The sequence below is a fragment of the Phalacrocorax aristotelis genome, chromosome 2 (genome assembly GCF_949628215.1).
Source record: "Phalacrocorax aristotelis chromosome 2, bGulAri2.1, whole genome shotgun sequence".
NCBI classification, from domain to species: domain Eukaryota; kingdom Metazoa; phylum Chordata; class Aves; order Suliformes; family Phalacrocoracidae; genus Phalacrocorax; species Phalacrocorax aristotelis.
The window spans coordinates 8,590,406-8,605,195 of record NC_134277.1 but is presented as its reverse complement, the minus strand read 5'-3'; the positions used below and the strand labels follow the sequence as shown (position 1 = coordinate 8,605,195).

At 43.8% G+C, this 14,790-nt stretch overlaps 1 protein-coding gene across 1 annotated transcript in view; it reads right to left on the bottom strand.

Annotated features, from left to right (window-relative positions):
* The window catches only part of DPP6 (dipeptidyl peptidase like 6), a 578,451-nt gene extending 563,951 nt beyond the window's left edge, over window positions 1-14,500 (bottom strand). Inside the window, exon 1 of the mRNA XM_075082347.1 lies at window positions 14,271-14,500. Within this exon, the coding sequence (XP_074938448.1) occupies window positions 14,271-14,330 (60 nt within the window). The 5' untranslated portion in view covers window positions 14,331-14,500. The remainder of the gene's footprint in view (window positions 1-14,270) is intronic.
* Between the last annotated feature and the right edge of the window lie 290 nt (window positions 14,501-14,790).

Below are 14,790 nucleotides of genomic sequence, written 5' to 3'. Positions count from 1 at the left end.
TCAGTAGTTATCTCAAGAAAATCTCATTAGAGGTTTTGAGGAGCTGAAACACTACAGCTATGGAGTCCACAGAAATATCCTACCTGATAGCTACCTCTTCCTTCACTCCTAATCTCCTCCCTTCTGAGGATAATGCCTCTAAAACACAGTTTACTAAATTCTAGCAGAGTTTTGAAAATAACTTGCTAATGTGCCCATGTTTTCCCCTAGGAGCTGATGTTTTCCCCCATAAATTATACTGTCACTTAGCCATACAGTTATTTCTAAATGGAAAAATATATCTTCTTTAAAAAGGGCAACTAAATAGAAAAACCCTAAATATAACAAGCCAAAGTTACCCGCCAGAAAAGGAGACTATATTTCCCAACAAACAACCTTCCAAACAATTGCTCATCTCAAAGGTCTAAATAATTTAGAATTGATTTCCTAAATATGAAAGAACCAGGGTAGGATGTTAAGACTGCTAATATAACAAGAGCTGTTAGCAATACTGACACAGCCTGGTTTTTCTTTACCATCAGCCATGTGCTGGATTAAGTCTAGTGGGGTTATGACAACAGGACTAAGGGAAATGTCACCATGGTGGCATTAAATCCATGTTAAGGGAGTGGAGAACGAGCTGTGGGCCTTATTTTGAACACTGAAGTAAATACCCTACCTTTAGTTCTTAGAGCAGTGAGGGGAGGGGAATCTGTTGTGCCAAAAAAATATGGTATCAACAGAAAGCAGTGTATTTTTCAATACCAGATCTCATTATTGATTAAATTTATTTAGAGCAACTTTTACAAAATAAGGCATGGCCTGAGCAGTAGCTGACCAGCTAATGTTTGTACCGTGCCCTACAGGGCTCCCAAAGGACCTTGCAGTCAAAGACACCGACGTTGATATCACGCTCACAATTACAGGCAAAGCATGATTTAACCTTGCCTGCTCTATCTACATCTGCCTTCCGCTCCACATAGATTCATAAATCTTCTGTGCACTGATATCAGCATTTTTGCAACCCTTATTACCCATTTCAAAAGGATTGGCTTGGCTGGACTAACCTTTAAAGAAAATATCTCCCAATTCATGTAAGCATCCTTTTTCTCTTGGTCCAGGCAACGGGCTGCCTCTCCAAGCATTCAGGACTGAAATGCATACATCAGCCTAAGTCTGCTGACACGATTATCCTGATCAGGATAACACAAGCTTTTCTGAAACCTGAATTTTAGGAAAATAAACCCAGTCATTTTTCCCCAAGCTCTGACTACTGTGCCTTGTATTATTAGAGATAAATCAATCTCAAGTATGCCGACTACACTCTAGTATTCAATGATCTGTCCTACCCCACAAGAAATGTCCTGGCTCTTTGGAAATGGTAGGCAAGAATTTAATACCATAATTCTTCCCAGCTTTTCTTACCCACACTGACAACTAGTAACACAGTAGACAAGGCTGACACTACAAGAGGGATGCAATTTAAGATTAGGATGCCTATGTTTACGTGCTTAAATGAGTGCCAGGTGTCTAAACACCTATTACAGTCAACAGGGATCAAGTCAAAAAAAGTCAACGGAATATAAGAAGCAAGTCAAGGAGCAGCCAGCACACAGTGACCTTACAGTGAGCTTCATTGCTCTCTACTCTCTACTGTCTACTATTGACTGTAATGGGAGCTTAGGTATTTCCTATCCAATTTTGCTGCCTAAATGAAGATACCCAGAATCATCAGAGATGTCCTGGCATCTCCAAGAGATACTGGTGCTGGCAGACAGAACACAAGACCTGCAGGAAATTCATATCCCCATGATACAGCAGCTGAAAGGATACCTGGCACATCTCACATAGTACTAGCGCAGTAAAATCCTGCCACTAGGTTACAAGTGAACAGAAATTAGATGCTTAAATATTGGTGCCGTAATCCTTAAATTGAAACCTATCCTTCAAGGATTGCCTCACACTAATTACTCAGTCAGTGCAGAGAGAGATTTTCAGTCTTTCTGAGGACTCAAGTCAACACCTCAGCATCATTTTGATGGTATTTTTTCACCTTTTAACTAAACACTTCTGCAGAAATACTGGCTATAAACTTGAGCTTTCCTTGCTTTGCTTTTTTGCTTTATTAGATGAAACTGGAAACTTCGGAAAATACGTAATTGCTGTTACAGCACACATAAACATGCAGCCAAAATGTGAAGACTCGTTCATGTTTACACAGCAGAAAGAAGGTGCCTTTTCATTGATGCTCCAGTATACCCTTCCCACTGATCAAAACAATCCCTTTCCTGGCAAGCACTATCTCTTGGACTCTGTAGTGCTGCTGGCAAGATCATGCATACTGGCTTTCAAACAACTCACTGGACAGTAGATACCTTTTCTACAACACAATGTAAATAGATACTTTTACTTTGATAACTCCTACATTTTATCATCTTATTTTAGTATTTGGGTGCGTCTGTGTGCTTCAGCCTCTGCAAACATTTATTTCTCAGTTGGATACAGTCATCATTCATATGAATGGCATTACAGTCTTAATTAAGTAGCTAAGCCTGGGAATAACAGTGGTAGGACCACACTGCAATTTGCTAGCTTCCTCCTAACTTTTTTCAATTTCTATTTCCGAAGCATGAGAGTATATGCGACAGTTTCTACTGAATAAAGTATTGATTTTTTTTTTTTCCTCTGGATGATCTCCATATCAAAATCCAAATCTAACAAATGCTTACAAGGAAGTAAAAGAGGAGATTTCAAGAAAGAATAAGTAATTTGTTGCAATGTCTCTACAAACTATAATTTAAAATGCTGAAGGCCCCGTTTTTGTACAGTCGCTAAGGAACCATAGTCTTCATTACTGGGTTCTTCAATAAGCTTTACGCTTTACACTGAGAAAGCTTTAGAGGCATTTCTTCCACCAGCACACAAGAGATTTAGGTATGTTGTTTCTGCTGACATTACTAGAAGTTCAATGTGAATGTCCCTCCTGTGCTTAAAATAAACCCAGAATAATCTCCCTCTCTTTCAGCTAGTCCATATTGGCTGCCAATCAGAATTTCTCTGGTGCAAAATATATACTATAAAATATAATGAAACTACAGCAGGAAAGTACCTGAGGAAGGCTAACCATTGGAGGTCACTTACAATGTTTTGCTGTCAAAGATAGTTTTACCTGAGTTATTTTTATCGTAATACTGTGATGATGCACAGCATTGATTACTTTCCATTAAAGTCATACAAAAGGCACTGAAGTTTTCTACTAGTCTGCAAAGAAAAGGGGGGGAAAAAGAGTGCAATTTCTGAGTGGCAGCTTGAAATACCTTTGTAAAAGCACAAACTGCAGTGACCAAGAGCCACCACTACCTTTTCAGTAGCCCATGTGAACATACCTGTGTTTCAGCCTGAAACTCTGGTGTCCCTGCGTTGGATAAGCCAGCAAGGCAGTTTATTTCTTATTCCCCTTTATGAGCAACAGTTTACACAGATTTACCAAAAGCATGAGCAAGTTTTCCTTACTACTTAAAGTAAGGGAAAACCAGCTGGTTTTATTCACTACAAGTAAATTAACTTCTTTGTAAAGTGGAATATTTAGGGCTCTCCCTTACCATTAAAAACACCCCAAAAACCATCAGGAGCAGAGCAGGTATAGGAAGCAAGCAATAACCCTAAATGAAGAAGTGGAAGACACGGGCAAGGTGCAGATATGGTCTGCAATACAGCTGCAGCCTTAGAGAATTTTAGCAATATCAAGACAACTCAAATGACTGAAGTTGGAACAAATCAGAAGATATGTAGGTACAGAGCATGCAGAGAGAAGGACCTGGGAAATTCAAGACTAGTCCTGACCTGCTGGAGAAGAGATCTATAACAATAACGAGAGGCTAAACCTGGAGTAAGCGCCTGAAAAACTCTGATGGCCTCTCTGCTGGCAGATTAATTGTGCAACGGGTGGTCAGACAAGAGAACTGGCAGTGAGGCAACGCAGCGTGTCAAGGAAAATGTATTATACATGTGCTTTCATTGAGTCCCAGATATAACCTTGATTCATGTTAAGCAGTATAAGAGAAACCCCATGACAATCAGTGGAATCACATGCAGAAATCAATGCTAAGCAGCGAGAATATAAAATGAACAATAAAGTCCTTAGTTTGAGGGATGACCATGAACCAATGAACAAATTTAAAATGTAAGTTCTTTGCTGTAGGAAGCAGTATTATGCTCTTGGGCTGGAGACCCTCTTGTTCAATTGAATCCTGATATGCAACTAGCATTCCTACTGAGTGCCACAATAGAAATAACACTGAAGTGAGTTCCTGCTGCTGGACCTTTCCTGGACTTGTTACTTATGAAAAACCATCTGATCCTGCACTTAGGAGAACAGAGTTAAAGCAGTGGCAAAGGCTCTGTGTGAAATCATTACCAGCAAAATCTGACTTGAATAAAAAACTGCACTAAAAATCTGCAAACACTACAATGTTGGGATGCTAAGGGGAAGTCCAAGAAAAGTCAAAAGCCTAGAAGCATAAACTAATGCATTTTAAAAAAAAGCTTATGGTGTATCTGCTGCCCTGAGTAGCAGTAAATAACCAGCAGCACACATCTGTCTGCCATAATTTCAGCCTCTTCCTACCATTCCAATTTTAGATGTCTTCTGCAAATAGACGAGTTAGCTGACCTCAGAATGTGGATGTCCTGCCCCTTTCAACTTGCCAGCAGAGCTGAGAGGAGCCCAGCACCCGCCACCTTTGTCAGCCCCCAACCTTCTCCCTGGGGCTGTCACTGAGGACAAGCCTTGGCTTTGCTGCAGCATATTTCATTCTGCCTACTTGAAGGCACAACACCTAGGAGTGCTGTACATGCTCTCTTTTTAAATTACTCAACGTTTTATAATTTTAACAACCTTCCCTTCAAGTGAGCTGAAACATTAATGTACTCTCCTCTTCTCCTCCACATGCTCTGGACTTGCAACACAAGCCCCTTTGGGTATGCTTCCCTCCAAGGTCATCTTCTGGAGCAAGGTTTACACGTTGCAGTATAGGGGCTCTGCAACCTCCTGTCTCTGTCCCTGCTACATCTTGTCTTCTTTGTTCCAAAGGAGAACATGTTCTTAATGACACTGAAGTTTACTCAATACTCAGATTTTAAGCACAATAACATAAGACCAACAGTAACAATGGGACCCCTGCTTACCGGGTTACCAAGTTGTTATCCTCCACCAAAGGACTCACAGACCATGCAAAGGAAGTGCTCATCCTTATTTTTCCCAACAGAAAAAAATAAAGCATGGGCAGACTATTTGCCCCAGTCTCGGTGAGGTGCAACTACCGCTGACTGCTCTGAGTTCACATTACATGCCCAAGACCATGCTCACAGTGGGAGGTTAAAGGCAGGTTGGAGAACGTTTTCTTTATGGCAGCAGTGTCTGGCCTTGAAAATCAGCTGGGATCTATTGTAATGTGGCAATGTGTAAATGTAAAGCCTAAACCACTTGGCCAGTATCCCAGTGTAACTCAGGGGTTAATCCAGGAATCAGTACATTCCCCTTGAGCACTAGCACAAGTCGTTTAGCCAAACTTTATTTCTGGCAACACCATGAAATGCAAATCAGCACTACCTACATCTAGGTAAATGTGTGGTAAATCAGTGCTAACTGATACCCATACTATTTCATTAAAAATAAAAAACAAAAATCCCAGCATGTCAATCTGGTTATTTTGGTTTAAAACCAGTGTAAAAATCGCCGGCATAATGTAAAGATCATAAACATTAAACTCTCCAGATGAGGCGTGGGAAAACTGCATGAAAATAAATAAAAGCGCTAAATAAATAAATGAATGAAAGCAAATGACTTTCCTATGTTTACTTAAAAGCGCTAATATAGAAATAAGCCAAATGTGTTCTAGTGAACAAGAAGTTCATTCTGAAGCTAATCCTTTTTCTTTTTCTTTTTTTTCTATAGCCTAGAGGTCTTTTGTACTGCCATTGAAGTCATGGCCTGAAGTGATCCATACAGCATTCACAGCATGATATTATATCTATTTTATTGGGAAACACAATAATTGAAAAGCTAAAATAAATCTTCTTCCTATTATTTGACTTAAGTGTTAAAGTACTGAAATGCCTAAGCTGATTTATTTTGATTATCAGCCCATTGCTCTTGGTATTATAAATTAACTCCACAATTTTGACAAAGCTGCTAGCTATCTAATGCCTGAAAACATGAGTTTGTTTAAGCACATATCATGCTGAGATTTTTTTTTTTATTTTCAATTAATCAGTTCTGGTCAATAAAAAGTTAATATAAAATAGTTTACTGTTAAATGACATTGGTGCTCACACATTTGCTCTGTCCTACACCAGTTAAAAAGCCATTGCAGACTCCAGTTATAGCGCTCAGAGCTCCGGCTGCATTTTTAAAGCACCAACTGTTAGTTAATTTTGTTAGCATAAACACCCAATAAAATTTTATGGTGTGTTCAGCTCTCATTGAAGATGAAAAACGGCAGTAGAGAGCAGCACCCACAAATAAACAGGGAGCAGGATGGCTCTGGCATTGCCGATCCCCAGAGCTCATTCAGGTTCAGGGCTCAGGGTACCCCATGCTGGAGGGCACTGCGGAGATACGGAGAGTGAAATCCCACGTGCTGCTGAAAACCCCTCAAGCTCCGCACAGCCCTGCAGACATTTACCAGGGGGCAGAATGGTCCTTCTCCAGGCCCTTTCACACGTACCCCCTAAAATCTTAAAATAACAGCTGTTCTAGGTAAAGCACACCCTTGCTGGTGCATACCTGCACAACAGTACAAAACCCATGGCTCCTTTTGCTCCCCATCACCCAAAATAGCCTAGAGGAGCAGCTCCACCAACACCATGACTAAAGGACCCTGCTCTTCCCCAGGTTGCATCTGGCAGTTGGATTCCCTCCAGCTGGGGAAAGCGTGACCCCTGCCAGGAGGTTTTTGTCAGTCAGGGCATTTACAAAGTCGGCCTGGCCATCTCCCGTTGTCTTCCCATCCTTCAAAGGGGCGCTTGAGCCTTCCACTGAAATTTCTAGTCTTGAACCTGCCATGATCCTCCTTGCAAAATTTCCTGTTAATGGGAACTTTACAGGACAGCTGACACTCGGACAGTCCCAGAAAGCACTCAAGGGAATACAGCTGGAATGAACTGACAAAAGCCATCAGGTTTATAGGTAGAATTATAGAGAAAGCAGATCTTACTGTCTGAAATAATACAATATCTGGTCAAGAACTTCCCATAGTCATTACTTCTAAAATCCTTGAGGCTGGGTTGTTTAAGGTCTTAGAAATTTCTAAGGATCTTTCTATTTAAATCAACAGAAGCAAACCTTCTCTCACTAATTCAGCACTTCCACCGCACAATGTCAACTGAAAACTTACAGTTTACAAGAAAGAGAGAGAATGTGAGAAAAACAGTTACAAAAACTTCCCATGAAGTTCCTTGGCATTTTTCTTGATTTAGAGTTCACTGTTCCTCGTTTTGACAGGTTTTTCCTTCCTCTGCTACTTTGTGAAAGATCCCCCACAAAGAATAGAGAAGATGGAGGATCTATAAAAAAACAGTGTAAAGGAAAGGGTTAAATCAACATGACTCAATTCCACCCCACATGCAGAACAATACCGTGCTCCACAAGGAGCCAAACTAACACCTGGCTTCCTAACAGACAGAGGACCCAAGCCTACAGTTTTTCCCCCTTATTTGCCCTCAGCTTTTTCCTGCTGTCGCCTGCGCTGGGCAAAATATAATGTTCTTCTTGGAGAGGTATATGCTGGTAGGAAGTCAGGAGCACATGCTGATGAGCCAGCTGGTTCTTAAATGGCCAATGGCTACTATTGCCTTCATTTTCCATAGCAGAGAAGTTCAATTTCAGTCTATCCTCTCTACCTAGCCTGCAATTTTCACAGAATTTGAGATCATTATTATTCTGTTAAGCTTGGTAGGTTTGGAGGTTTACATTCAGCACCTTACTTCTCTGCCTGTAAAACTAGAGTAATTCTCCCCTTCTCCCAGTTTTTTGCCTCTTATTGTCAACTTAAACCATAAACACCTCTGAAGGCAAAGCCATTTCTGTCTCCTGGCTGGAGAGCAGCTCTGTGGAGAGGGACCTGGGGGTCCTGGTGGACAGGAAGCTCAACATGAGCGAACAGTGGCTGCTGTGGCCAAGAAGGCCAACAGGAAGCTGGATTGCATCAAAAAGGGCATCACCAGCAGAGAGAAAGAAGTCATTATCCCGCTCTACTCAGCACTTGTCAGGCCACACCTGGAGCACTGTGGGCAGTTCTGGTCCCCGCTATACAAAAAGGATGTGGGCAGGCTGGAAGGGGTCCAGAGAAGGGCCACCAAGATGATCAGAGGAGTGGGAAGCTGCCATATGAGGATAGGCTGGGAGAGCTGGGTTTGATCAGCCTTGAGAAAAGGAGGCTCAGAGGGGATCTCATCACCATGTACCAGTACTTAAGGGGTAGTTACAAAGAAGATGGAGACTCCCTTTTTACACGGAGTCCCATGGAGAGGGCAAGGGGGAATGGACACAAGTTGCTCTTGGGGAGATTCTGATTGGACATGAGAGGGAAATTTTTCACAGCGAGAACAGTCAGCCGTTGGAATAATCTCCCCAGGGAAAGGGTTGACTCAGCCACGTTGGACACCTTCAAGGGTCGTCCGGACAGGGTGCTGCGCCATCTTGTTTAGACTCTGCTCTTCCCAGAAAGGTTGGACTAGATGATCCCTGAGGTCCCTTCCAACCTGGGATTCTGTGATTCTGTGATTCTATGGGGTTACAACATCCAGCAGGGCCTTGATCTTGGCTGTGGCTCTCATGCAATGCTGTGTTAGACCACTCTGAAAAGTTACTGTTTTGAGATGGAAGTGTAATTTCTAAGGGACTGCCCTCTGAGCTAGGCTGGATTTTCAAGGTAGCTGACTGATCATGTTTTAAAGCCCTGGCAGCTACATCAAGTCCTACTTTAATACTTATTAGGTGTGGAAGTCAACCTTGCATTCCCACTAGAGTATTAAAATTGAACAACTCGAAAATATACTGCTTAGTCGTGCCCATACATGGTAGCTCACCACACACAGTAAAACACAATGTGCAAGTAAAAATGAACTCATTTCTGCTTCAGCAATAATACAGAGGAGCTACCATAGCTTCCTTATCTTCATTTTCTGCATCTAAGAGTGCTAGGCATGCTGTGGCTCTATTGCTTCCATAACTTTAGAGGTATTGAATCTCTCCGCAATTAAACCAACATAAATAAGTAGTTATTCAACTGGAATCAGTGGAATTCACATGAGGGGAATAGTTCATGTAAAAGAGAAGAAAATTAGATTCACCCAGCATAGATGCCATAATCTCTTATTAATCGTTTAAAGAATAAACAACTGTAAGAAACAAACTCATATCCTGTTAAAAGGACATTATTGACCTGTTGACCATGGCTGTACAAACACTGCGCTGCCCCTTTAGATCAGGGCAACTCCCTGCAAAGATTCAGTTCTGCAGGAACACCCCACATCAGCAATTTGCTTTTCTTACAGGTTAATTTTGTTCTTTTCAAAACAATGGGACAGAAACCAAGGGTACAATCAAAACTGTATTTCTAGTTCAGCTTAATTGAGTGTACTTTACTTTAACAAAGACTTTAAATTACTTCATTGAGTTGTTTTCACACCCACTTTCTTACATACCAATATTGCTAATTAGTACAATTGTCTCTCCTTTAAAAGAGAAAAAATAATCTGTCCAAATGATTTGCTGTTATCCTCAAGCATTCATTACTGCTGATTAAAAGTCAGGTTATGGTTTTTCAGGCAGATGTCCTAATCTCAAGACTTTGATGCAGCAAGCTTTTCTTAATGCTTACACACTTTAAGCCGAGAGAGGAAGGGTGGTTGCACAGTATGTGCTATAGCCCAAAATGTGTCCTGTAACCACATCAACAGAATCCCTGACGGAAACACACACCATTTGCTCAGGTTTAACTCAGCATTGTCTCACTTTACCATACAGCCTGAGTGACTCTCATCGCTCCTGTCGGGACGACACTCGTCTCCTACTCACACATCGGGATCGGAATCAAGAAGAGGTTAAAGCCTAGATCCATGAAAACATTTAAAAGTCTAATAAAACATCAGTGCAATTTAGGTAGTAAAATGACTGTTTTACCCTCAAAACACACATGAGCTATTTGGGTTCTCCTCAGTGATGCGCTACTGGGGCCGTAACTTGCATACGAGCGTGTACTGGAGGAGCTGGCTGACACCTCACAGCACACCAGCTCTCAGAGTTAGGAGACCTGACCCAGAAGATATACACCGAGCTCCACACAAAACAGCTACAACAGCTATAGTCATTCAAAAATATGGTCAGAGAGAAGTCAAAAGAGACTGAATCAGCAGCAGTGTTGTGCCAACCAATATGCACTAATGTACAGCTGAGGCTGCCGTACAAAGCTGAGGGGTTAGATCGTACCCTCCAGACTGTGCATGTCAGCCAATGGTTTGGCTAAATGCGTTTCCACACAAAATAAAGAGACAGTGCATCCCCCTCTCCCCAGGAGACACTGTGGCTTTCCATCTTCCCCACTCTGAAGAACAGCCTTGTGCTCTGCGCTGGCCTCTCTCCAAAAGGAGAGATGGCAGGGCTCCTGCTGTGGAGCAGCCTGTCTCCTGCTGGATACCACAGTTCCCCAAAGGATGGGAGCTGGTGGGTTTCTGAATCCTCATCAACACTTAGAATGACACCAGATCCACAAATCCTGCTCCATGGGGTACCTCCTTGCTCACCGTACCTAGGTGGAGGGCCCCAGATAGAGTTGTTTCTAAAGAAAGAGATGACTCCCAATGTTTTCTGTAGATTTTCCTCCCTCAAGACAGATGAATTTGGGAATCCCAACATGAAACAAAGGGTCTTCTCACAACATCTCCCTTGGTACTAACCTAAGAAAATAAGTGAAATTTAAGACACAATTTCTGTGCCTTGAATTGGCTGGCATAGGGCTCTGGACTGCTGAATAAAAGCCAAAAGCAGGAGCTACAACATGCAGTGTTGAAGAGTCACTCAGACTCACCCCATATGGAGTTAGCCCTCATTAATTCCTTCAGGAAATCTGTCAAAATGTGACAGCTGGGAACTGAACCCCAAATTCTCATGCCAGGATCTGAATAACTTTCCGATAACGTGTACTTTCTTAATCGGAGTCAAAGCCAGCTCCCAGCCCACAGGAGGGAGGTGGTTGGTTTTGTACAGCCTCTGAGGGGCTGTAGGGCTCACCGCCCCAACACATCAGAAATGTTCCTACGATGAAGCTTTCCATTACAGCGTTGGGGTGAATCCTCTCACCTTCCTCCCACAAATTGTCTTAGGAAAGGCAAGGGGATTAGTCACAGGCAGGAAAAAAAGAGCATTAGAAGCTGTATGTACACAAACTATTTCTCAAAAATAGTCCTCTCTAGCCAATAAATCACAGTCTTTCAATAGTACTCACAAGTGGCTTAGAGCTAGATCTTGGTTAAAACCAGCTAAAAAGCATTACATAGAAAAGTCAAAAAAATATACATGTGGTAGTGGGCATGCATTACTAGAGTTTGGAATTACAATCAAGCTATCTACTTAAGGGCTTTAATTGTATCACTCCTTTAATGTGTTACCCCCCTTGCTCATCACAACTGTGCAAAGCTGTAAATCTTGCAAAGGAAATTTGAAGTCTAAGTGCTCACTGCCTAGTGAGAGGAAAACTCAGAGCAAAGCCAGGCAGAAGAGTGACCTTGCCCTGGTGAGTTGGCATTTGCAGCATTCTGAGTTGGTACAATGTGCTGACATTTTTTTTTTTTTTTTTAATAAACCCCTAACAAGTTGTTTCATGAGCTGATTTACGATGTTTTGCCCTGCATTTTTTGCTCAACCCCACTCCCTCTTGCAAATACCCCAGCCCTCACACATGGCTGCGTCTTTCCACCACAAACTTCTAGTTCTTCTGGAAGTTCCTTCTGTACTACTTCTTTTCTCCCGTTCCCTCCCCATCTTTACACAACCTGTGATGGGCAAAGGTCAGTCCATGATGTAGCTACAGCCATGTGCTGACTGAGTTGCTAGGACAGGGTGAGTAAGAGAGCTATGGCCAGATTTCTCCCTGCTTCTTCCTTGACTCAGGTCTTAAATATTCCATCTTCCCTATTAAGTGATCGGTGTCGATGACGCAGCAAGCTGACATTTGCAACACTTACCCCATTCTGTCAATTTTAGTTAAAATTGTCCTGTGAGTTCAAAAGTTAGGAGATTAGAAAAGTCAGACAAGTCCTGTTGGTGTTTTTGTTATTTTGGTTTTAGTTGGAGTTTTTGAGGAAAAAAAAAGTTATCAAACATCTCACAAGCATTTCTGTGCTTTAGAGGACAGTGTCACAAAAAACTTCGTTATTCTGCCCCTTGTCTACTCCATCACAGACCCTTTACAGATCAGTTATTTGTTTTTTCAGGCCTGTTTGATACACTCTCATTTCTGAACTCTGCAAGGTTTCCTTGTGACTGAATCAGTCATGCATGGAGCTTTCTGGGTTTTAATTAAAAACCTGAAACCATCAATCATGTCAATCTTCTGACTTGAAAAAATATATTTATTTCCAATGGAAAAAATATCCACATCCTAGATCATTTGAAAATAACATGAAGACAAGATCAAGACAAATACAATTGCATCAGTTATCATGTGCTAAGAACATATGGATTTGAACCCCATCATTTCATTCTGCACTAAAGTGTTAAGTCAGCAGCTTGGTACAATAAATTATTACTGATATGCAATAACCTTAGCTGTTCAACCCAAAACTCAAAGAAAACCCAAAAGTGCAAAGAAAGGAGGCCCAGTATTGAAATTACAGGCAACAGCCATGGAGGACCTTCAATTTAAGGCCCTCAAATTATGCAAAGCGCTTATGCATGGGTTTAACTGCAAATATATGATTAGTCATGGAGCTAAGTAAATAATTTCAGCAGACTCATCTAATCTGTTTGTGTACTTCCACAGCCCTCATCATGTCTCATCTTTTAATACTCACGTAGCCTTATGATTAGTGGGTTTAATCCTAAAAAGATCATATGAGAAAAGGAGGAATAACTGTATTCTCTTTACAGAAGGACAGGTATGAGTGTGTGCCTAGATCTGTGTGCCTAAGAGTTTGTAGAATCAGGTCTGCATTGACTAGACACAAAGTACCCAACCAGCTGAGCAGCAGGACCAGCATTTCATGTTGGATTGCGAAGCCATGAAGAGGTAAAATAAAAAAGAAGTTAACACAGTACCATTTCTGGTGAAAGGTAAATTTTGCAGTTCTTTAAGGTACATCCCATTAACTGATATGGAAACAAGTCGCTTTACAAAATGCCAGCTTCAGAAGGCACTTGAAATTTTTGGGGGGGTCGGGAGGGGGGGCGAAACCCGCCATACAATGGAAACACAGACACTGAAAAACACTTCAAGGAGTTGCAGAGTGAGCATCAGCAGGATTGTCTAGAAGAGGGAGCGTAAATCTACCCGACTCTTGTTTATGTTGCAGTGTATCAGCGCTGTAAAGGCAAATGCAAGGGCCATGTTTGTTACTATTAAAAAAAAGGTTAAAGCAAATTTGATCTAGATCAGGTGCGAGTACCCGATTATATTTCTGTTGAATTCAGCAGAGTGCACAGCGAAGTGTTTTATCCCAGGTTGCTGGGTTTTTTTCTTTTTTTCTTTTTTTTTTTTTTTCTAATGCTGGCTATGCAAACACACCGTGGCAAGACGCAAAAGCAGCAGACAGAGATATACCTGATCCCGCGTTACACACCAGCACAAATCTTTACCTTCGAATCATTTTAACCCGTTTGAAGCCGGAGCGCGGGTTCGGACCGTTCCAACACCTGGGGCTGCGAGGCCGCAGCATCCTCGGTCCCCAAACACCCGGTTCAACACCTCCCCGAGCCCAGCCTAAACGCGTTAACTGCGCGGAGCGGCGCGGGGAGCCGTGCCTGCCCGCCCCGAGCACGGCTGCAAGGAGGAGGCTCCAAAAGCAGGTCGCCGGCGGGGAGCCGGGGAGAGATGCTGAACTTCGCGAAGTGATGGGCTAGCGGGGAGCGCAGGGGGCTGCTGCCCGCGGTTGGGGGGGACGCTCTCAGCTACAGGTTTAGGGACGGGGAGCGGCGGTGGGGGGGGGTGCCGGGCAGCCCCTCCGCTGCGCGCCCCGCCGAGCCCCGTTCCCACCGGGCTGCGCGCCCCGCGGAGCCCCGCGGCCGCTCTTACCTTGGGCCCTTTGCCGCTGGAGCAGCGGACGTTGTTGGTCACCCCGGCCGTCTGGTTCATGCTGGGGCCGGCGGGAGGGCAGGAAAGTTGGGGTCCGGGCGCAGCACCCCGCGCAGCCTCGCCCGCGCACCCGCGGAAGGATGGAGATGGGCGGGCTGCCCCCGCAGCGGGACTTTGCCCCCGACCGCGGGGTCTGTGCGCTGGCGGCGCTCCCGGCTTCCCGGCTCCAAAACAAAACCCGAAACAACCCCCCCTTCTACCCGTCCCCGTCCCCGCTTTCCTCCCCCGCCCTCCAAAGCAGAGGCGAGGCGAGCCCGGTTCTGCCCGCCCCCCGCCCTCCGGGGCCGCCGCGGCAGCGGGGTGGGGGGGGGCCCGCACGGCCCCGCACGCTCCCCGGGACGCGCTGTCCCACGCTGTCCCACGCTGTCCCACGCCGCGGCGGCCCCGGAGCCCGGCCCGGCCTCGCCCCCCGCTCCCCCGCCGCCGCAGCGAGCCCGGCTCTCCCCCGGGAGCTCTCACT